This window comes from Clupea harengus, chromosome 2 (assembly GCF_900700415.2).
Source record: "Clupea harengus chromosome 2, Ch_v2.0.2, whole genome shotgun sequence".
Classification (NCBI taxonomy): Eukaryota; Metazoa; Chordata; class Actinopteri; order Clupeiformes; family Clupeidae; genus Clupea; species Clupea harengus.
In genome coordinates, this window is record NC_045153.1 from 23,236,038 (window position 1) to 23,260,540 (window position 24,503).

A 24,503-nucleotide genomic window follows, 5' to 3' on the forward strand; every position below is an offset into this window, starting at 1 on the left:
GTTCCAATGGCATAGTGGCATAATGGCATAGTGGTTCCAATGGCATAGTTATGCAATGAGTTAGAAGATTCTTAGGTTGAGCTCTGCAGGAGTGAAACGTCTGTGTCTCTCCCTTGGTGGCCACCATTGTACAAGATTAAACTTGTTTCCTGAACTGATCATAACTCAGATTAAGTCTCCAATATATGGTATAAAATTAATACTATCAAACACATGCAGAGGTTTGTAAACATACTGTAAACACATGCAGAGGTTTTTCTTTTTTTAATATTCCTTTATTGTGCCTTTCAGTCATTGAAACTGCACTATTGTTTCAATATGTCCAGACATATCACAGAATGCAATACCAGCAATACCAACAGTTAGCCTGTACATCAGTCTATTTTGTGCTGTTTGTATGGTACCAAAAATAAGAAACTGTGAAAACGAATACAGCGAGAGATACATGATGCTGTCGACCAAGTACATGTCTAGTTCCATTAAGATAAACAGAACCTTTGTCAGGCACTGAATTGGAGAGTCGCAAACATGAGGACTGGAAATGTAATAGCTCTTAAAAAAACACACACAAACCCACATGGCAAACACACACTGCGGAGCGCTAATATGCAATGGTGTGAAGGCAATTTGTTCCCAAACTGTTAAATCAACTGAAACCTTGTTCCTGTCACATCGTATTACATTTAAATAATTAAGCATAATCATAGCATGTTTCACACAACCATTGTGCAGTTTTAAAACATTAATGATTACTTCCCTTTGTACCATTTCATGGGGTCGTTAGGGGGTCAGTGGATTTCATTGTTACCTCGCCTCAATCACATCAAATTCAATTAAGTCTATTGTACTCGCACACCCACTCACCTGTTATCCACTGCCACATGAAAAAGCAGTGTTGCCCCCTATTATGCGCACGCACGCACACGCATGCACAAACACACACACACACACTCACACACATACAGACACACACACATACAGACACACACACACACACACATACATACACAAATAAACACACACACACACACCCCATTTCGGACACACACATCATAATTACTTTCTGTCCTTATAATTTTGTGCATTGAGCATTATGTACAGGCACATTTCTGAATAATTTACACAATAATTACAGAGTGAGACTCTCGAAGGCGGAGAGCTGCTGCTTCCCTTCTGTTAGAGAGACTCTTCCTCTTCCTCTGTGTCACTGTCTGTGTTGGGCTTCGTCAGCCTCTCAAGCTCCTCGCCATCCTGGACAACAAACACACCACAAGATTTTAGGATCACGTAGCGGTTACTGATAGCACCAACAAGTTTAGAGTTATAGAGTTAGAGGTCAGAGGTCATGGATAGTTTGGGTGAAAGCACATTACAGACATTTGCATCCTTTGATGCAGCGGGCTCTTTATTTCCACCTCTGCATAATTTGAAACAGAAAACGTGAGATGTGGGAGAGTGTGTGTGTGTGTGTGTGTGTGTGTGAAGGCCCACGGGAGTGTGTGTGAGAGCAGCGTGCTGCTGAGCCGGGCTCATGGCTGTTAGTGCAGCAGTGTTGTCAGACCGGACAGCTGGCGGTGGGATGCCACTTATCTCTCCTCTCAAGCTCTGACAAGTTTCTACTGAGGAAGAGCGGCGCGTGCATAATCTCAAAGCCAGTCCAAATTTCCTGTCTGGAGCTAATATCACTCAGAGAGGATCGGGCCATCTGCTTCCATGGCCAACTTTCACAATACCAAGAAAGAGGAGGAGGAGGCTGAGGTCAGGCCGAAAAGTGCTGAGTTGAGTGGGTGCCACTGGGGTCAGAGAGGGCCACATTAAATAGTGCTGCATATCCAGAGTGTGTGAGCCTCTCGAGACTCTTGTGTTTGTAGTTATGGTTGTGCAAAAAAACCCCATTAAAAGCTGACCTTTGTGAGACACCCACTCAATTCAGCACTTATGTGCAGGACCTTGGCTGCTCCCTTGCTGTTGACATGCATCTTGCCCAATCTTTATTTTTCACCCCTCCAGTCTCCCATACTTGACAATCGTGATATTATAAGCCCCCCCCTCCCCCCCCCTGGCCTGGCAATTAGCACAGGCTGATAAACATACAAACATGCCACAAGGATAGAGAACAGGAAACCCACATATAAATCATAAGGGTAGGACTTTTACAGTTTGAGTTTCAGAGGCTTTCTATGAGGAAGGGAGTTAACACACACACACACACACACACACACACACACACACACACACACACACACACACACACACACACACACACACACACACACACACACACACACACACACACACACACACACACACACACACACACACACACACACACACACACACACACTATAATTAGCCTCATTCACTTGGAATACAAAGTAGACTCTTTTCCCCTCCGAACAGTGAATCGCCATTTCAACAAGTAGAGAAAGTAGCCCCCAAAAAACCCGGCTGGCCTTGAAAAGAAAAAGAGTGTTTGGCAGGTTTTCACACTTCTTACAAACGTCTCAAACTCTGGCCTTAAGGCCCTGGCATGTCCCATTCACCCATTCGGAATCATTTTTTTTTTTTTACAAAGTTCCCCTGTAGCTCCCTCCAGTATGAGGACGTCATGAACATGTCTCTGTCTCTGTCTCTGTGACTAAACAAGGGCCCTACAGACGAGCTCACCAAAGACTGCAGGAAGAGTTCAAACCACTCGGGCTGCTAGGCTGCGTCCATTCTATATGCATAATGAGATTACTCACGGTAACCTGGGGCTGGTGCTAAATTGTGTTTTCATTAAAGGACTCAGGTTTCTTTCCGGCCATTCCCCGAAATGAGATTACATTTAGTCAAGAGACCTGGCGACGCTTACAGAGAGCCACTTGTGTTTGTGTGTTTGTGTGTGTGTGTGTGTGTGTGAGTGTGTGTGTGTGTGCCTGCAGTTCTTTTGCCACCTCATTCATATCCAGTGTAAGAGGCCATTTTTCTCCTCCCACCACTCTCTCTAGGTGATCTAGTCAAGAGTCATGTGTGTGTGTATGTGTGATTTTCCCTTCTCGACCCCTTCATCAATCCCCACTCATAACCGTCAGTGTATATATTCTGTGTGTGTGTGTGTGTGTGTGTGTGTGTGTGTGTGTGTGTGTGTGTGTGTGTGTGCGTGTGTGCGTGCGTGTGTGAGTGTGTGTGGGTGTGTGAGAGAGCGAGAGAGAGAAAGAGAGAGAAAGAGAGAGAAAGAGAGAGACATCTCGAAATGAATGTTCCCACTGTGTTTGCACAAGATAAATCCTAACCCTAAATGACCTGTCAAACACTTCCTCAGCCTCTTATTAAAAACCAACACATCATTCCTCACCCCTCGCGACCTCTCCAGCACTTCCCCGTTGAGCACGCGGAGCCTCTCCAGCTGCAGCGCGTACTCCGGGTCGGCCTTGCGGCTGCCGTGGTAGATGAATATGGCCAACAGCACCACGGGCGCCTGCAGGAAGAAGTCGGCTGTCGGCCGGAAGTCAAAGAGGAACAGCGAGAGCGCGGTGACCAGCACCGTGGTGATCTGACCCGTCAGCACGTGGAACATGTTGTCGCGGAACTTGAGGATGAACGCCACGGACAGGCCCAGTGCCGCCGTGACAACCACCAGCGCCGCCGAGAAGGCGTTGTGTCCGTAGAGGAGGCCGCAGTGCAGGATGAGGGCGCGGTCCGCGGGCCGCAGGCCGAGCGCCAGCGCGTTGAACAGCAGGCCGAACACGTACAGCTTGCTGTTCTGGATGAAGATGCTCTCGGTGAGCTGCTCGCCTTCTTTCAGGATTTTCTCGTTGTAGATGTTGGCCATGGACGACACGAAGCACTGCACCAGCAGGAACACGTAGCCCAAGCCGAAGTGCCGCAACTTACTGACGATGGGCTCGCTCCAGGCTGGTTCCGGCACCCCGCCGGCCCAGTCGGCGGCGGCCCCAAGGGTGTGGTTGCGCTGCTCCAGTCGTAGCTGGGTGAAAACCAGGCAGCTGTTAGAGGGGGTGGAGATGGGAGACACGTGCAGGCCGGGCACGGCAATCACACGCTGGCTGTCCCCCGTGCTCATGGTCAGGGACACGATGGACAGGAAGAGGATGACCAGGGCGGCCCACTGCACCCAGGATAAGCGCCTCCTGCAGGCAGAGAAGTGCAATAACAACATAATATTGCAGTGTACATGCAACATTAAAAATTAAAACATTTTCAGGTAAATTGAAGCTCATGTCTATTTTAAGTCTCGGTTAGGTGCACCTTTAACTCTTGACTTTCAGAGGTACATTCAACTTACCAGGCTCTAAATTCCAGTTCAAAGCCAACCTCACATACATTTACTGTCGTACAATCTCCAACTGATATAATTTTACAGCATCCCAGACTCTTCTCTACATGAACCATCATGACAAAAGCACTTACTTCAGCACAACTCTAAACAGTACAGCTGTAGTCAGGATGACAACATTGGAAAACAACACTGCCATGGCCTACGGAAGCAAACATACAGATAAACAATCAATTAATAAATTAATAAATTAATTAATTAACAATCAATAATCAGCGCTGGTCTCACTCTCATTCTTGACATGGCTCAGCAAATTTAAAATTTTCACATTCCTCTATGGACATAAAACAACACTCATGTCTTCAGCCAGTTACAAGTCTGCTGGCTTTATGAGAACACTATCAGTGTTTACGGAACCGTACCGGCTGGAGGTAGGTCATCACGTAGAAGATGATAAGGTTGTCAAGGAAATAGAGGAAGGCTGGAACAGACCACTTCATGTAGCTGAGGAAAGAGGAGCCCGAGGAGCAGCACAGATCTTTGTACGATCTGCCCTCTACGGGAAGGCAACAGGGACAAACACACAGAGTTTGAGAGTGAGCCCACGCCACAACCAACAGGAAGGAAAGTGGGTGTTAAATAACAAACAATACAGACTTTAGCAAAGTATTTGTGTAACAACCACAACTGGGTAAGCATAAAGAAAGAGCATCCAATGCAACACGTTCCATTAAAATGTAAATACAACACATCCATTATAATCTAGTCAACCACTGAAATGCTATACCCAGCTGTGTCAGACTGAGCAAACTCACCTCGAATCAATACCCTAATAGACATGACCAGGCAAAAGAGAAGCTTGATGGCCTCTGCCAACAGATTTACAGAGGCAGGAAGGAAGTCATAGTTGTTCTCTGTGAATGAAAACAGTGAAAACAAGTTGACAACAAACTGCAAATAACTTTGATTGATTTCAGTATCAGCTATTCTTTCAATTTCACAATACTACAACTAAATGTACACATTCCCTGTCAAACTAACCCAATGATATAAAACAGACTGAAAACAGGTGGCCTTTTTAAAGGCAATAACATCGCCCTCTGTCATCATACCTGCATTAGCCGAAAACTTTAGCAGCATGATGCGACTGGTCCCCAGTGCGACAAACCCCAAGCCGAGGCCCAGGGTACAGACCGAGGAGCGGGAACAACGCAATGACCTCGGACAGCAGCTGCAGCGAGCGCGCGAGGATGAGTAGGGAGCCATGATGATGGGGCAAAGGCAAAGCCTGCTTGTCCTGACGGGCAGGCTGGCTCAACAGCGGTTCAACTCACTGGAAAACAACAAACATACACAGACCACGTTCTTACTAATTAGCTCACTTACTTTGTTAACACTGTTCGGACACCTCCCCTTTTCACTATGCAGTCAACTTTGACATGTGAAGTAAATTCTATGTCAAAACAAACCAAGCTCACATACCACGTAACGATTAATCAATTTGATGAATATTTCTTGTTTGCCCCATTATGTCGTGCCTAGTCCTGTACTGCTAACAGCATTGAACCACAGATTTTGATCTTTGTAACAAAAAAGTAACGAACAAAAGCGACAACTTGTGCTGTTTAGCTTCCTTGATGCGCGGAATGAGAATCATGCGGGTCATGAACAGACAAACGCTTTGGAGCGGAACAAGCTACATAGTCTCTTCTGTGTAGCAAACGCATTATTGAGTTATCTTTAATTGTTGCTACCGTGCAGTGTTTACCAGTTGCAAACCACAAACAAAACATGTCCTTCCTAGGTTCAGGGAAGTGCTGCATCAATTGAAATCAGGTTCCTGTTAGCTAGCTACACTTCTGGCAGACTATCCCAACAGAGAATCTAGCCGTAGAATAGAGGAGCATCTCAAAACAGTACTGCCCATATCAAGATGTATCCTATGGACAAGCTAAATTACTTCATTGATACACTACAGGCAAACAGCTGTCATGTCGCAATGGTAAACATTATCCCGCAGGAGTGTCAAAATGAAAGGAATGTGGTTTAGCTTTGCTCAAAAGAGACAAGTCTCTTCTCTGAAAAGAACTATATTCAGTTCGAGTTTTTTTTTTTTTTTCAGAGAAGCTCGCTAGTATGTTATAAGCGAAGTATCGGCAAGCTAACTATCTCAATTAGCCTGATTTGGAAACTGCCACAGCAGTCAGTGTATTTTGAGGGTTGTAGAATATGAGTCTCAAGTTAACTGTCACTCAGACTAGAAAATACAAGGAAGGAACGGTGATTTTGTTTGAACATTAATAAGTTACAGATCTAATGATGCATATTACCTGTCTTCCCATGTTTTTTGTACAGTGCTGTGGTAGACTGATTTCAATTGCAACCGGCTCCACCTTCCTGAAAGCTTTACACACATGCGCAGTATGAAATGTAATGGCAACGTCATCGTTTCACTGGCTGTGTTCAAGAGCGTAGAGTAGTACAATGTGCGTTTGTGTGCGCAGATTGCCAAACTTGTCTAAACAGCCTACTGATGTTGTTATCTCTGAAATGTTGGATTAATTTGAAAGAAAGAAAATTAAAGGGAAAAATCTTCTTACATCACAGTTACTACTGCTAATACGTGCCCTGCTTAATACTTTTCTAATTAAAGCTAAAATAAGAGTTCTACAATAAGTTCTGAATCTTAAGGGAACTGTTTCTTTACAGTTATTGAGGTAAGCAGACGCAGGTGTATCTCTGTAGGGATCCTGTCCATGTTGTCAGACATTTGTAATAACATTTACGAACCTGTCAATAGCGTAAAGAAGCGGTTTGACTCAGATGCTTGCCTCATAGGATTCCATTTTATTGTAAAAATCCCAAAGTTTTCCTTTAACGAGACTTGATACTTGAACATTCTTTGGGAGCACGCCAAATTCGGTCAATTTCGTCAACAACACACATACTTTAAAAACGTGAACATTTCGTGTGCTTATACTTGGCCCCATTTGCTCACATTTCATACAGAGCTAATGTCCTCAAATACTCTGTACTCTACTTGGACCCCGATGATCACTGCTTGCGGCTATATTTTTAATACATTTTGTTTTCCAGACGCACATTCCTGAGAAGGAACCGTGTCCTGCAGCTGCTTCCCCACCTCACAGTGGGGCATCTGGGAGACAGACACAATTACATTATTCTTGGAGGGTAAACTATGAGCACACCTTCAAAGGTTATTGACTTTTATAAACAAGAAGCAAAGAATTCAACATATTAAGTTTGAATATCAGGGCAACATGTGATGTCCCAGGTCATAGGCAGTTGTACTGAAATCAAGGATTATGTGTTCTCTTGTGTTAGGAGACAATATATGCTCTGGTAAATGTCTCCAGATGGTTGGTTGTTTTATAAAGTGTCATGATTAATCATTTACAGTACTCTTCCCTGCCTTCCCAGTAATGGGTGTATTTCTTTCTTTTTGCACGTACAATATGGAAAAATACCCAACATGTGTATACCAGTGAAACATAGTGGTTTTGAGGCTGAGTAACCATCAGCAAGTATGTTCTATAGGAATGTCTGCACTCTGTTTTTAGTGTATCTGATGTCAACAAGTGCCATTTGTGGAAATGTTGCTAAAAAAAACAGACAACCTTATGTTGTGTGGTAGTAGAATGCAAAAATCAGTTTTTCACATTGAAGTGCATGAAGTATAGCTTTTATGTAATATGACTGACTGACAGTGAGATAGACGATGTCAACTGAAATTACAAAATTACTGTCATAACACAGTAGCCTATGATTAGAGATGCACTTACATCATGATTGTGGGAAATCCTCATTTGGTTTTAATGAAATGTGTAACTTTTTTTAATGTAAATGTGCTTAATATTGTGTAAACTTGTCTCTCTGTGTGTGTCTGCATGTGTGTGTATGTGGGTGTTTGTATGTGTGTGTGTGTGTGTGTGTGTGTGTGTGTGTGTGTGTGTGTGTGTGTGTGTGTGTGTGTGTGTGTGTTTGTGTGTGTGTGTAACAGAGAGAGAAAGTAATGTGTGGCATGAGTAAGCAGCAGTGGAAGCTTTCCTGTCTCTATCTATGTGTGTGTTTATATGTGGGGTTGGAGGGGCATTAGTGAGTGTGGTTGAGTGTGTGTGTGTGTGTGTGTGTGTGTGTGTGTGTGTGTGTGTGTGTGTGTGTGTGTGTGTGTCGCAGTGATAAAGGGCGCTGCCCCATGCAGCTTGGAGACCACATTTTCTGTGCTCTCTTCTGAACAGACGGTCTCTACCTGCAGTGCTCAACACAGACATGAGGCTGTGTCCCTTGGAGGGGACTTCATTTGCTTGGCTTGTTCTCACTCTTCTAAGCAACGCTGCGCTAGCCGTGGAAAGGCACTATTACATCGCCGCTGTCAACATTGACTGGGATTATTCTGGACAGCAAAGGTAAATTTAGAATTTCAATTTAAACTTCAAGTCTTTTGGCTGTCATCTTTCTGTCATGGATTTGCTGGTCAGTTTTGTCTTTGGGATTTATTTTGTGATAGGGAAGATTCTAGATGTTGTTGTCAGAGAGTGTGGTTTTGAAGATGACTTCCATGATGGTTTCTTACACTTATGAGAGAACAGAACCTCTCAGATTATATAGTCAGATGTGTTTAGTATGAGGACTCCATGACAACAGAAGTAAACTCCAACACAAAAATCACAAAAATTCTGGTCTGATGTAATCTACTATATTCATGCGCTGAAAAGTTTTAATTACAAATTTAAAACAAATGCTAATAAAAGAGGGTGAATTAACTTTCATGAGAGAACATGTTTCAAGGTCCTTGTCCACGACCTCTGACGGATTTAACACTTTCAGTCTATTGAAAGTGTTATGTTTAATCACAGGTATCTTTGAAGATGCGTACATTTATTATTATCATTTTTATTCACATAGGACTTGCACTTATTCAGGTCGGAATATGTTTCAGAAAAATATAAAGACTTTTGCCTGTAATTGAAATGTATTTACATACGTAAACAAATACTCTAATTGTGTATGTATGTAAACAAAATACTCTCACTCTTTCAGGTCTGGTGTCATCTACAAGAAAGCGGTATACAGAGAATATGAGGATGCCAACTTTAAAAAGGCCAAGCCCCACCCTCCGTGGCTAGGTAAATAGTCTTAAAAATATTTCAGCAATAATGTTAACCCAGAGACACGTCAAAAACAGCTGGTGACTAGACTGTGTGCAATAGCCACAGACTAATAATTACAGTTTATACGCAACAACGTGGTCTTATGATACAACAGTTCTGCCACTCTGTTGAGCAACTTCAGTTTATGCAGTCTTCATAATCATGTGTACAAATGCATACTTGTATATGAAAAACAGTAAAAATTGTCTGTGTGGGTGGGTCTGTCTAGGTCTGCTTGGGCCAACATTACGTGGACAGGAAGGCGATGTGATCGTGGTGACGTTCCGGAACATGGTGGATCAGCCTTGCAACATCCACACACATGGTGTCGCTTATGGCAAACAGTCAGAGGGTGTGTTCCTGCGTGTCTTCACCGTGGGTTACAGTAATGCCAGCCTCAGAGCTGGTGGGAAATGCCTGGTGTCTGAGCTGCTTCTAATGCCAAGAGATAGAGAGAGGAGACATCATAGACGATGATGTTACTCATTCCGCTAAGTACACAGACTAGTTTGCACAAGCAGCTGTGTTTGACTTTTTTGGATACATTAACCACATGGACAGAGTGTGACCACAGCCAGTTCTGAAGTCCACTGAAAAACACAGTGTCAGGAACTGCCAGTGGGTTCCACCACAGAACACCATATCAATATCCAAAAGCCCAACCCAAAAGCAGTGTCATTGTTGTTGTCATTGAAACTGACAAACAGACAATTTGAAATACATTGAAGAACATTTCCGTTACATTACATCACACACACACTTTAATCTAAAGCAAATTACAATGTAGGTATGAATTTGCCCATATACAGTACGTTTAAGGCAACAGTTATGTATACATGTTGGTGATATTTGTTATCATATGTTTTTCATCTCAGGAGCGTTCTACTTCGACAACACTTCACAAAAAGAGAAGGAGGACGACATTATCAATTCAGGTGGATCCCACACGTATCACTGGGAGGTGACGTCGGCGGTGGCACCGGCGGCTGATGACCCCCCCTGCCTCACATACACATACTTTTCCCATGTCGACATGGTCAAGGACTACAACTCAGGCTTAATCGGCACACTGCTGATCTGCAAACCGGGTAAAAAAATAAGAATTGGCATGACAAACAATTAAAAGCTGGAAATTTGCGTAACACTCCACTGATCTTAGAGTTATGCATTCTACTTCATATAAGGAGGAGACATTAATTTCCTTAGGACTTATCACGGCCTGAGACTTGAACCGTGAGGCCACACTCTTGTAGGTCACTCACTGTAGTTACACAATCTCCTTAGTTGAGTTTTGTTTTTGAAAGTCTCCAGACTATCTGCACAACGGGCACATAGCGTTATATATATGGTGTAGTACATTCCCTTGAGGTCAGAGCAGAAAGGTCAGCAATTCCATGCCACTCATTTGCTGCGACCTTACAGGTTCACATTATATAATTGTGGACCATGTTTGCTCAGAATGTTTGTGAATGGGTTATATCTCCATACCTCCCCCAGTTCTGGAATAGTGCTGCCCTTCCCGTAAAGTCCATGGTACACATAACACTGATATTGAAGAGAAACATTTGCATGGATTTCACTAGCAGTGTTTTTTAAATGAAATACCTGACTGTCTGGTCAATTTCCATTCCATTTGTTCTTACTCATTCTATACAGAGCAAATGTCCTGTTCATGTCGCCAAAGAAAATGTGAAATCTAACAGAGCTTTAAGTTCAACTGGCTTGAAGTTTATAGGCATCTCACCTTCATAGCCCTCCCTGCTGTGCTTTTGTCCTCACAGGCAGTCTAGATGATTTTGGAAAGCAGAAACACTTCCACCAGGAGAGTGTTCTCCTCTTCGGCGTTTTTGATGAGAGCTTCAGCTGGTACAGCAAAGGAGGCCCCCCCTCTGGCGAACGCATGAAATACACCATCAACGGCTATACAAATGGCACTGTTCCAGGTTAGTCAATAATATTACGTAGAACAGCGATTTATTTCTATATCATTTAGATCATTTTGTGTAACTAAAATGTGTTGCAAGATACACCTGAAGTGCACCCCTCTGCATATCTTATCAAAATAATCAGATGAGGAGGGAAAGTGTTAAATGATGCCACCATGAAAGGAGAGAAGAGGTCAAATGGTATATCCTACGTTGGCAGCATTGAATTTATATATATATATTTTTATTATTATGGCAGTTTTATCAGTATTCTGTCTAAATCACACGCCCACTCTCTTACCCATTTTCCCTCTTTCCACAGGTTTGAACGTCTGTGCCTATAGTTCCGTCAGCTGGCATTTCCTGAGCATGAGTTCCACGCCAGAGCTCTTTTCTATTCACTTCAATGGGCAGGTGTTAACACAGGATGGGCACAGAGTCTCCTCAGTGGGCATCATAAGTGGCACCACCACCAGTGCCAGCATGACGGCCGTTCACACCGGTCGCTGGCTGGTCTCGTCTCACATTAGCAAACACTTGGAGGGTAAGCTGGCAAAGCGCACGGTGCAGTCATGATGCCGCTTGGTGATGCCCTTGTATAGATTTTGTGTGGTTTTAGTGTTGATTAGTTGTGCTGACCGCAATTTAATTTAATTCAAATTCATCAAAAGTGTTACAAATATATGCCAATTTAACCAGTGGCCTGGTGACTGTAGATCAGTAATATTATCTGAAGTCATTTGTTGTCATCAACAGCAATGTTTTTTTATGGGATATGATAGAACTGAACTTCATCTCACTATTAACAATTCCCTTCACTAATATGGGATCTTAAAACAAACACAAACTCAGGTATATTTTAGCGCCATGAAGATACGTATTTAAGGGTCATAAAGGCCTTCAAGGTTTCTATTGCCTATCTTTCCTCCAGCGGGGATGCATGGTTTTCTGATGGTGGAAACATGTGAGGGCTTCAGCAAGCCTCAGCGCAAGCTCACGATCCAACAGAGGCGAGAGAGTCAGATGTGGACCTACTACATCGCCGCCGAGGAAGTGATCTGGGACTACACTCCGAACATGCCTGACTACATTGATGCGTTCGTGTTCAACGTCATACAATTCATAAACACTTTCCACCATCACAGTTAGCTCTGTATAAGCAAAGGTTTAGGGGATTTGCTTAGCATTTTTTATGAAAGATTACTGCGCTTAATACAGTTGATGTGTCTATCAATAGATATTCAAAGACAAAAGACAAACAAAAAATGAAAATCATGGTCTACCCCATTCCCATACTTCGTTTCCTTCCTTCTTATGCAGGGATTTCAGATCCAAGTACTTGAAGCAGGGCCCCGACCGTATTGGTAAAAAGTACAAGAAGGCAGTCTTCACACAGTATACGGACCAGACCTTCACGAAGCGGGCGGAGAACAAACAGAGGAAGATGGAGCTAGGCATCCTCGGCCCTGTCATTAGGGCACAAATCAGAGATCAGATAAGGGTATGTTGAGACTCTATTGTTTTAAGATCCAATATTAGTGAAGGGAATTGTTAATAGTGATATGAAGTCAGATATGCTTCCCTATTTATACATTTATCCTTGCTTTGGGGCTATGCTGTGTTGCTTGTTATGTTTTTCATGTGTTTGGATATCGGTTGCCTTGATTAATGTTTGTTTTTACAAACAGTATTTTTATATGAAACGACATTATATGTAACGAATAATGGACAACGCGGTGTTCAAGACAGAACACAAATGAATGCAGAGGTGGGAATATTTACACCTCAAAGGGGCTGATATGGTATAATAGGATTCCCTCTTCATACAGGTTCATACAGGTGCTTACAAGTTGCCCAAATAGATTTCATGATTGAGCCCGACAGCTTCCACCTGTCATCACAAAATGTGATTTTGCCGAAAAATTCTATTCTGATCCTGAAAACTGTTTTTAATATATCATTTTTTTAGCTGCTACTATCATAGTTTTGCCATCCCTGAGACAGAAACAGGTTATGGTTTCCTGTGACCGAGGCTTGCCCCCTAAAACCAATTACGATGCTGTTATTACAGATTGTGTTCAACAACAAAGCCACCCAGCCATACAGCATCTACCCTCACGGGCTGACCATAGACAAAGCAGGAGAGGGAGCAAACTATCCACAGGGTGGTAAGGCACCTTTAAACTCTGAATTTACATCTCACTGCTGTGGATCAACTCATCCTTGTGTCAACCTACTGAGAAACATGGACACTGTCATATTTGTTGAATTTGTCTGGCACCCTACACTATATTTATAGTTGCCTGTTTCTCTTTTAAAAGCTTATCAACCATCCCTATGTCTATTATTATTAGGATTCCTCCGTCAGGAGGAAACCTATTGTTATTGTAGGTTTTCTTATTATTATGTTTGTACCATGGGAGTCAATTGCAGCCCCTAGAACCGTATGGTAACTTTTTCTGAAATTTGGCACACTCATTAAGGACAGTCCCTTCTTTACTCACACCAAGTTTCATGTCTCCCACTAGACCACACTAGCGCCACCAACGGGTCAAAGTTGGACTTTTGTTAACACACACAACTTTTGAACCGTTTGACCGATTTTCAAAAATGAGGTACCATTGGATTCCTTGGATCAAGACGAATTCAACGTTCAATGGCGCCAATTTTCTGTTATATAGATTTTACGCTATTACCGGTTTTATCAAGCTGCTTTGAAAGCCTACTCTTCCTACAATTTTTCTCAAATCCCATATGGTAACTTTTTCTGAAATTTGGCACACTCATTAAGGACAGTCCCTTCTTTACTCACACCAAGTTTCATGTCTCCCACTAGACCACACTAGCACCACCAACGGGTCAAAGTTGGACTTTTGTTAACACTGTAACTTTTGAACCGTTTGACCGATTTTCAAAAATGAGGTACCATTGGATTCCTTGGATTAAGACGAATTCAACGTTCAATGGCGACAATTTTCGGTTGTATAGATTTTCTGTTATTCCCGGTTTTATCAAAAAACCTTTGAAAGCCTACTCCTCCTACAATTTTGGTCAAATCTTCTTCAAAATCACCAGAGATGATCTTCAGACCAAGCCTCACAAAAGTTACACAACATAAGTTTGATCCTCACAACCGTTTGTCCGGTACAGCCACTCAAATTCAAATTCACAGGAAGTGAAGTAATATCTAAGCAAATCTTTGAAATTCCCTGTCAAGGCGTCCTTTAGCAAGACACTTCTTTCTTTCCCTTCTTCACTCTTCTTTCCTTCTTTTACTCTTCTTTCCAAAATTGTGAAGAATATACATTTTCCCCTGGTTTCGCAATCTTTGGAGGAATCCGCATCGCTGCTTGCAGCTATATTTATTATTATTATTATTATTATTATTGTTATTCCCTTTGGTGCATGTTAATCCGCCCTTAGCCAGACATGCAAAATGTAATTGTAATTAGATTGTAATTTTGATTAGATTACATCCATCCACTTTCACGAGCCTGTCTCCCACTCCTTTTAAGATGAGCATCCATCACAGTTGAGCCATTGTTAAGGGAGGTAAAGCTAAAATGCTATAAAGAAACAACAGAACAGATGTGTGGATATTTATTCCCCGTTTTCTCCAACAGCAACCGTTAGGATGTACGCATACCCCTCCCTTGTTTTCGTAACTGTAGAAAACCTCCTATAAAAGACATTGCAGTAGGCCTGTGTGTTTCCAGCAGACAGACAGACAGGGTAATGTGCATCTGTCCTCTCACAGGAAACCAGACCCACGCGGTGCAGCCGGGAGAGACGCACACGTACGTGTGGAATGTGATTGAGGAGGACGAGCCGTTGCCCAGCGACCCGCGCTGCCTGACCAGGATGTACCACAGCGCAGTTAACACCCCGCGGGACATCGCCTCTGGCCTCGTGGGCCCGCTGCTCATCTGCAAGAGCCACTCTCTGAACAAGAGGAACGTGCAGGTAACCCTCTGAGATGACAAGCACAGAACTCTCTTCTGTTTTCCTCTATCTGTCTATCCATCCACACATCCATCCATCCATACATCTATCTCTCTCTGTATCTCTCTGTCTCTCTCTCTCTATATATATACAGTATATGTCTGTCTATCTGGCGGTTGGTCGCAAAAAATAGTGATTAGTAATAATAGGGATCTTTCACATTGATTTGTAACAAAAAATATTCTTAATTTGTTTTTGTTGCAGTTGAAGGCAGACAAGGAGCAGCATGCCATGTTTGCAATTTTTGACGAGAACAAAAGTTGGTACTTGGATGAAAATATTCAGGAATATTGCGGTGACCCACCAAGAGTCAGAAAAGATGCCCCAGACTTCTACGCATCGAATGTTATGCACAGTCAGTATCAAACCTGTTCCTCATCAACACTGGAGCTTGACCATATTAGGTCTCCAATTAGAGAATAAGTGACAGCTTAGTGATCTAGATCTATGAGACACTACCGTTGGGATGATAATACAAATATTTGACAATTTTTTGATTAATGTAATCTAGATGTTGCAACCAAGAGTTCAATTTGACATATTTAATTTACCATTTCCACGTTTCTAAAGCAATCAACGGCTATATGTATGAGAGTGGCCAAGTCCTGGGCTTCTGCTTCAGAGAAATTGTCACCTGGCACGTCTCCAGTATTGGGGAACAGAACCGCATCCAGACTGTCACTTTCTATGGACACACGTTTGAACTGAACAACAGGGAGGAGGACTTTCTCACACTGTTTCCCATGACAGGGGAGACCATCAGTATGGACATGGACAGTAAAGGTAAAAAAGACAGACAATAACCAACTTACTCTTTCAGATCAAGAGTCTTTCAGATTATTGATGGTGATAACATTTATTAACATTTTTTTTCTGAAATCCGTAGAAATACTATACTACTACTAAATGTTTATGTTGTTTAATGGTTCAATTGTGTGTTTACATTTTTTTCAATATTTGTAGGAGATTGGCTTTTGTCATCTCTGAACTCTCACGACACAACCAAGGGCATGAGAGTGAAATTTAAAGACGTGGAGTGCTTCCGGGATTATGTTTACGAATACGAGGACGAGGACAAAGAAGTATACACTGTGTGGAAACAGGAAGAATACAAGAGTGCTCCAAAAGAAGAGAATGATGTTACAGAGGAAGTGGTGAACCCGGTAACTGATATACAAACAGACTACTGGGCTGGCTTGCTCGACATTAGATCACATAAGGAGTCGGGCAACGTGTCCACCACTGGCATGGAGCTGGTGGACCTCAGCCAGTTTGATTATGTGGACGACTTACCAGGTAAAACCTCAAAGAAAGTGAGGAACGGTTCTGATACTGAGCCGATTACCCCTTCCCAGGCTGTGATGGATGTCCAAGGACCAGTACAAGGTGATCCAGTTTCTTCAGTCCACACCTCAGTGAATGCAACGAGTAACTACACTTCCAGTAATGACACCTCTGATTCGTCAGATACACAAACCAACATCACCGCTGGATCTGAATACAATGAATCATTATCATTTGTGGACCCTAATATGTTGCTGTCTAATTCATCAGAAGTTCTTGATTACACAGAGAATGGCACACGGCCTTCTGAAAACGTTACTGCTGAAGGGAGTGTAGATAGCAACAAAACAAACCATTCCAACACAAATATGTTACTGTCAAACTCATCAGAAGTTCTAGATTACACAGAAAATGGCAGACGGCCTTCTCAAAACGTTACTGCTGAAAGAAGTGTACACAGCAACAAAACAGACCATTCCAACACAAATATGTTACTGTCAAACTCATCAGAAGTTCTTGATTACACAGAGAATGGCACACAGCCTTCTGAAAACGTTACTGCTGAAAGAAGTGTACACAGCAACAAAACAGACCATTCCAACACAAATATGTTGCTGTCAAACTCATCAGAAGTTCTAGATTACACAGAAAATGGCAGACGGCCTTCTCAAAACGTTACTGCTGAAAGAAGTGTACACAGCAACAAAACAGACCATTCCAACACAAATATGTTACTGTCAAACTCATCAGAAGTTCTTGATTACACAGAGAATGGCACACAGCCTTCTGAAAACGTTACCGCTGAAGGAAGTGTAGACAGCAACTATGTCTTTACTTACTCTGAATCCTCCCTTGAGTCACTTACAAAGAGTTTGAATGAGACTGACACAGAGTTTGTGCTCCTGGATGGAGAAGCTCCAACGAAGATCAGCAGAGGAGAGTTGGAGGAGGAGATAGTAGACCCACACATGCAGGGGTCTTTGTCTCTCTACAATGTCACCCTGACTGAGCCTGGGGACCATGACACGACTTTGGCAGAGGGCATAGCAGATGGCACACTGAGCCCTGAAGACACACTCATGCTCAACGCCACTGATGACACTGAGAACGGAACAGCGTCCATGACTGTTATTGAGGAGGGGGACAATGAAACTTCTCTGAAAGTTGGAGTCAACATGACACACTCTTCAGACAATCAAATCAATGGGCTCCCGCAACTTAATACGTCATCCTCTGAGAACCGTCAGCACATTTCCTCTAGTAATTCAGAGAGCAGTGATTCGATCTCGTCTGAACGTTATGGCAACGACACACAGGAGAGTGATGAGTTGAACAGCAGCGAGGAGGTCGTCATCTACCTGGGACACAACAAGAACGAGGGGATGAGGACCAACTCGCTCGGGCCCCTGAAGGAACACTGGGGCTACGAGGGCAAACACACGCCCACGCACATGGAGATCCCCGAGGACATAACCAAGTACATTCCGAACGAGACCAAGCCGAAGAAGGAGCCGAAGAAGAAAGTGGTGCACAGAAGAGTTCGGCCGTTTAAAGGGCATGCCATGAGAACCAGGAAAAAGACAGAGTATAAGCCCCAGCCCAAGTCCAGTTTGAGCTCAAGAGGGTTTCAGCCGAGGGGAGCCAGGCCAGTTTCAAACGAGGAGGACATTGTGAACAATGCCATAGTCATCGGCCTGCCCCGACCAGAATTCAACGACTATGACTTATACGCACCGCTAGATGACCCCCAGGACAAGGATACCTTGAGTAAGGAGGAATATGAGTACATTGAATACAAGGACCCATACAGCCAACCAGTGCTTGAGGAAGGTATGACACTGGATGAGACAACACAATATTTTCTGAAGCATGTGGAAAAGGGCACCAACGTGAGACAGTATTTCCTGAGTGCAGAGGAAGTCGAGTGGGAATATGGCGGATACGGACAAAGGTAAAGTCACATAGGAAGTGGATTGGAAAGTACCACAGATTTGGTAATTTGTATTATATGAGTACAGTTAACATGTGAAATGTGATTCTCAATATGGTTTTTAATATGATTCTTCCACAACATTCATTTAAAATGTCCTGTTGAATAGCATTCATACAGCTTTTTCATTCTTTCAATCTTATCCCTCTTGCTTATAAATTAGGCGATCTGACATGAAATCTGATGGGAGGCCCACCTCATTCACTAAGGTGGTATATCGGGGGTATCTGGACCCCAGATTTAAAACGCCCGACATTAGAGGAGAGGTTGACGAACATCTGGGAATACTTGGCCCTGTCATCAGGGCCGAGGTGGGGGACACAATCATGGTATGTTCATGAAGAAATATTATAATATTCAAGATGCTGCTGTAAATGAAAGATAAACGAGAAGAGAGTAAATATATAACCTTTTGCTCTAATCATTGATTTAGCCGGCCAGTTTTACTCTTTCACGAGTTCAAGTTCCAAATTTGCTTTGAGTATGCCAGCAGAAAAGTGTGTTAGGCAAGGTCTCTGGCCAGGTGCCTTGCAGGGATTGGACGAAAGGGATTCCCTGGCCAGGACCAGCAAACAGAGCTCAGAAAAGGAAGAGTGCAACTTTAATGAATAGGACAGCATCTGAGGACCACCAGCTGAGAATTTGAGGGAGCTCTCCAACTCCACTATTTGACATAGTGGTGGCTGCACCCATCCTAATTAAGTGAATTGAGTCACGGTCTGTGAAGCTAAACTTACGTTGTGCCTGGAAAGACTCTATATTTGAAAGGAGCACTTTCCTTTCTCTAGCTGATCTACTGTTTGCTCTATTTCAATGAAATAGACATCAAAATACAAGATCTGAAGATCACAAATTTGGGGTGAAATAAGGGGCTCAATTTGGATCCTGTGGTGCTCACCTGGAACTAAAACCGCTGGACTGAATTGACTGCTAAATGAAAGGTTTTTGAACTGACTGCACCCCAAGTAGCCCGAAATGCAAATAAAACAGTACAATATGGACTAAACTGGAACGAGTAGGCCGTAGTTTGGAAATATTCATTGCCATTTGCATATACAGTAACTCTCTACTAGAACAAGGCCCTAGAACAAGGCCAAATTCCTCAGAGTTGGCAGTTAGGCCGTTCCAGGTTCAGAGGTTATATTGGTGGATGTCTATGGAAGTACAACACTTGAATACTTAGCCTGTCTTTCCATATACCCTAGGGTGAGCAGACGTCCTGGGGACGTGTGTCCGGGGACCGTCCCCGTTTTTCGTTTACAAAGATACAAACATTACACTGTTTTAAAGGTGTTTATGTGTCTGAACTTAAAATGCCCCCGAATCTTGTCTCAGAAATCTGGTCACCTTAACATACCCAGTCACATAGTAAGGTTGCACTAGACTAACTTCCACAAGATTAGCTGTTAGTCAGAGGAAACCTGACAAACACATCTGGCTGGTGCCCACTATTCTCTGAATCTATAGGGTATGTCTCTGATAGAAATATGACAACGTTTCGGGCAGTGGGTAAAAGCTTAAATACACTCTGTAATTAATTTGCCAGGTTGTCTTCAGAAACCTGGGAAGCAGGCCCTACTCCATTCATGCCAAAGGGGTCAAATACAGCAAGCAAATGGAGGGACTGAGCTACGTGGACGGAACACCATACTGGTACCAAACTGACAACGCAGTACAAACCAACCAGACTTACACTTACATGTGGAAAGTGAGCCACAAAGTGGGACCAAAGGATGGTGAACCTGACTGTCGGACCTGGGCATACTACTCTGGAGTGAATCCTGTCAGTAATGATGCTTCTCACTATTGAATGATTTTTCAATCAAAAGATTGTTCTATTAACCAAGTGGCAGTGTGAGTGATTTGTTTGTTTGTTTGTTTGTTTGTTTATTTATTTGTTTGTTTGTTTGTTTGCTTTGGGGTGAATATTCCACAGGAGAGAGACATACATTCAGGGCTTATCGGCCCTCTCTTGATCTGTCGGAGTGGCACCCTCGGTAAAAAGCCTCTGGACACCAGAGAGTTTGTGCTTCTTTTCATGACATTTGATGAAAACAAGAGCTGGTATTATGAGAAAAACTATGAGATGATTCAAAGGAGGAACAAGAGAACTGTCATGGATCCTTTGTTCAAAGAGAACATTAAATTTCCAGGTATGTATACCAGACTTTTTATGTGTGTGTGTGTGGGCCAGTGCAATGTGTAGGCTACATGTGTATCTGTGTTATATGTGTATATCTGTGTCTCTTTGATTATGAGTCTATGTCTGTGTATTTTTATTTACATACGTTTCAATTTGTGTTCTCGTAAAATAAGAAGCTGTAACCATGTAAATAAACCATAAGGTTTGTGAACACTAAGTGATCAATTCTGTTCTGTTCTCTCTCCAATCCAAGCCATCAATGGCATAATCTACGCCCTCAAAGGCCTGAGAATGTACACCAATCAACTCGCCAACTGGCACCTCCTCAATATGGGAGAAGCAAACGATGTGCACAGCATCCATTTCCATGGGCAGACGTTCCTGAACCACAAAGGCAAACTCCATCGGCAAGGCGTATTCCCTCTTCTGCCTGGTCTGTCTTCTCAGGTTTTCCTTGCACTGTGTAGATTGCAGAATGTAGATATTAAAAGCTACCTGCTTTGTGACAATGCACCTGTCCCTATCTACTTTGTAGGTGCACGTGATAAATGCGCATGTCTAAGTATAATACTCTTGTAATTATATAACTCTCTAAAGACAATTTGTATTTATTTATAGGAATTCATTTGTGAAAACATGTTGCGTCCCCACCACAGACAAATTTGATGTGGTTTTTGTGTTTGTTTTTCATTTCTTCAGGAGGATTTGCCACCCTACAGATGTGGCCGTCCAAGCCAGGCCTTTGGCTTCTGGAGTCTGAGGTTGGACTCTCTCAACAACGAGGAATGCAAACATTGTTCCTTGTGATAGACAATGGTACCAAACCATCTGGCTTCAGATTCAGATCTGCAACACAATTTCACTGGCGACTGTATTTTGTCCAGCTAATGTTAATACAATCTTCCTGATAGAAAATTGTTTCAAGTACAATGTTAATGTAGTCTTCTTCAGACAGTGGTATCAAATCATACAACTGCATATTCAAAATGGTTCATGAGGTCACTGTAATAATCTAATAATGTAATAATTTAATAATAACATGAAATCTATTTATTTTAACATTTTGTCAAAGTGTATATAATTAATCAATTAATTAATGAATAAATGAATCTGTTCATCTGTTCTACTATCATGTTTCACTTGGCAGATTGTGGCCATCCACTGGGTCTTGTGTCAGGCGGCGTTCAGGACCGACAGATCACAGCCTCCCACACCAGAGGTAGGCCGCCATTTTGATTTGTGCTCTGTTTTAGTCAGCTAGTCAGCCATCACTACTGTCCTCTTCACATTGTGCATCACGTGTGTGTGGCTATCACTACTATCCTCTTGGCCATCACTACTGTCCTCTTTGAAGGTTATTGATCACGTGTATGCGTGGCTTTGAAGGTTATTGGGAACCCCATTTGGCACGGCTGCACAATTCAGGGAAGTACAATGCTTGGAGCACGGACGATACGGGTTCTTGGATCCAGGTAAGTGGACTGAAAAAAATTCCAAAGCGCATTGGTTTCAAGCCTTTGTGAAATAAAGCACGGGGTTGAGCCTCCCAAATGCATTATAATGCTATGACCACCGCAACTAAGACAATAATATTGTTAAAAATGATTGTCTCTCTGTTATTTAATGGTGGCACTTTTTGAGCTTTTGAAAAATGCAGTCCCTGGCTGACTGATGGTCCTGATTTAGAGGTATGTGTTTTATTCTTGCCCAGGTGGATTTCCAGAGGCCAGTTGTCATCAGCAAAGTTGCCACACAGGGAGCCAAAGAGATGTTTTCTTCTAACTACCTGGTGAATTATGCCATATCTTACAGCACAGACCGCAGGAAGTGGGTTTTCTACAAGGGAGACAGTGACACCGTCAGGAAGGTTGGTGGAGGGGCCTGCACACAGGATGTGTGTGTGTGTGTGTGTGTGTGTGTGTGTGTGTGTGTGTGTGTGTGTGTGTGTGTGTGTTAGTCTGTCTGTCTGTCTGTTTGTCTTTATCCATTACAGTCGTTTTTCTTTTCTTTTAAAAGACTTTCAAAGGTAACGAGGGAGCCCATGAGGAGAAGGAAAACATATTCTACCCACCAATGATTGGACGATTTGTACGTCTTCATCCTTTGCAGTCCTATAACAAAGCAACTGTGCGCATGGAGTACTATGGCTGTGAGCTGGATGGTACGGAGTACAGGCAAAATACATAATCATCAGTGCCATAAGATAACTCTCTCATTCTCTTAACTCAAACTGCAAACAACACATCATTTCTCATCAATTTCATGGTTGTGTGTGTGTGTGTGTGTGTGTGTGTGTGATTGCAGGTTGTTCTGTACCACTGGGAATGAAGAGTGGAGATATCCGAGACCAGCAGATAACCGCCAGCTCTACGGCGAGTAACTGGTATGCCGGGACCTGGGAGGCCTGGCTTGCCCGTGTGGACAGACAAGGGACTGTCAACGCCTGGCAAGCAAAGGTAGCTTTAGCTCTACATGCCTGGAGCGTCATGCCTTTAACGGCCTTCACATGCCTTTAACATATCATTAATGCTTTTTGTCTAAAACTAGTGAACTAACTACCTAACACCCAACAGCCTTGCCATGGAAACCCCAACAATGTCACAGTTCACAAGAATAAAAGCTAGCTGGCTAAGAAATGCATTTCAGTGATGTATTTAGGGAGTTTGTTCTATAAGCTCTTTTCTTGCGTTTTCATGGGGTTTGCTACCCAGAGAACAAAACTACATAATGATGAATAGCCTGGGCAACTAGTAATCTCTCTCTCGTTTACTTGGTCATATACCATCACAATGAATTTGAGGACATTATCAAAACTCACTACCTACAAAAACCTACCTTAACAAACAGTAAAAACATAATGTTGCTTTAAGCTATAATAGGATGCACTATTTGAACTAAGAGTGCTTGAATAACAGAACGGAACTAATCTCTTGGAGCTCAGATCTCCATGACGGAGTGTGTCCCTGGGTACGTTTCCTAGTAATTTCCTCTTGACACTGGCCGTCTATCTGTCTCTATCTGTCACAGCACAATAACAGGAACCAGTGGCTGCAGATCGAGTTGAGCGATGTGAAGAAGATCACAGGGATCATTACCCAGGGGGCCAAGTCAATGGGCACGAAGATGTTTGTCTCCGCCTTCACTCTGCAGTACAGCAATGACGGAATCAGGTGGACCAAGTACACCGATGACCCGGATTATGAAGTAAAGGTACGTATTGATGGGTCTGTGTGATTACACCGCAATGTGTATTGTTCAATGATACAAATTAAGTATTTGTTAACCCCTGAATGATTGTTTCTGCAGGAATTTGAAGGGAACACGGACAACAACGACCACAAGAGAAATTACATATACCCTCCCATATTCACCAAATTCATCCGAATCGTTCCCAGCAATTGGCACAAATCCATTACCATGAGAGTTGAGCTTCTTGGGTGTGATTTTGAGTAAGATTAAAAGGGAAATAATGAGAGCAGGGAAACTAAACATGGATGCGTCATTCCTGCCTATAATTTCTCTCCTTTTTTTGTTTACTTCTGTACCTTTGTCATTCTGCATTATTGTGTATATTTGTAAGTACTGAATAAAATAAATAGTTTTGGGAATAAAATCAATAGCTGTGTGAAATGTAATTGGGTGCACTCACCGAGGTTGCTACATGGAGAAACATCGCCCCCTTGTGGCCAAGACTGGTTCTCTGCATGACAAC

At 42.8% G+C, this 24,503-nt stretch overlaps 2 protein-coding genes across 3 annotated transcripts; one reads left to right on the forward strand and one right to left on the reverse strand.

Annotated features, from left to right (window-relative positions):
* Positions 1 to 253: 253 nt before the first annotated feature.
* slc35a5 (solute carrier family 35 member A5) lies at positions 254 to 6,698 on the reverse strand. 2 transcript variants are annotated; one of them, XM_012837566.3, is made up of 7 exons: positions 6,607 to 6,698; positions 5,389 to 5,609; positions 5,092 to 5,190; positions 4,699 to 4,832; positions 4,411 to 4,478; positions 3,338 to 4,130; positions 254 to 1,251 (listed from the first exon to the last, which is right to left on the reverse strand). In XM_012837566.3, exons 2-7 carry the CDS (start codon positions 5,540 to 5,542, stop codon positions 1,177 to 1,179), a joined length of 1,323 nt encoding a protein of 440 aa, XP_012693020.1. In that variant the 5' UTR covers positions 5,543 to 5,609; positions 6,607 to 6,698; the 3' UTR covers positions 254 to 1,176. The 2 variants fall into 2 exon arrangements, with proteins under 2 accessions (XP_012693020.1, XP_031443123.1); XM_031587263.2 differs by lacking the exon at positions 6,607 to 6,698 and adding an exon at positions 5,759 to 6,586.
* A 1,796-nt stretch (positions 6,699 to 8,494) lies between these two features.
* Positions 8,495 to 24,404, forward strand: f5 (coagulation factor V). Its single transcript, XM_012837575.3, has 25 exons — positions 8,495 to 8,703; positions 9,338 to 9,423; positions 9,677 to 9,799; positions 10,323 to 10,535; positions 11,229 to 11,390; positions 11,695 to 11,916; positions 12,304 to 12,469; positions 12,693 to 12,873; positions 13,444 to 13,540; positions 15,130 to 15,335; positions 15,579 to 15,729; positions 15,945 to 16,157; positions 16,338 to 18,609; positions 18,812 to 18,977; positions 20,195 to 20,431; positions 20,585 to 20,801; positions 21,045 to 21,224; positions 21,491 to 21,607; positions 21,939 to 22,010; positions 22,178 to 22,263; positions 22,503 to 22,658; positions 22,808 to 22,952; positions 23,096 to 23,247; positions 23,819 to 24,001; positions 24,098 to 24,404. Exons 1-25 carry the CDS (start codon positions 8,567 to 8,569, stop codon positions 24,242 to 24,244), a joined length of 6,087 nt encoding a protein of 2,028 aa, XP_012693029.2. The 5' UTR covers positions 8,495 to 8,566; the 3' UTR covers positions 24,245 to 24,404.
* The last annotated feature ends 99 nt before the right edge of the window (positions 24,405 to 24,503 follow it).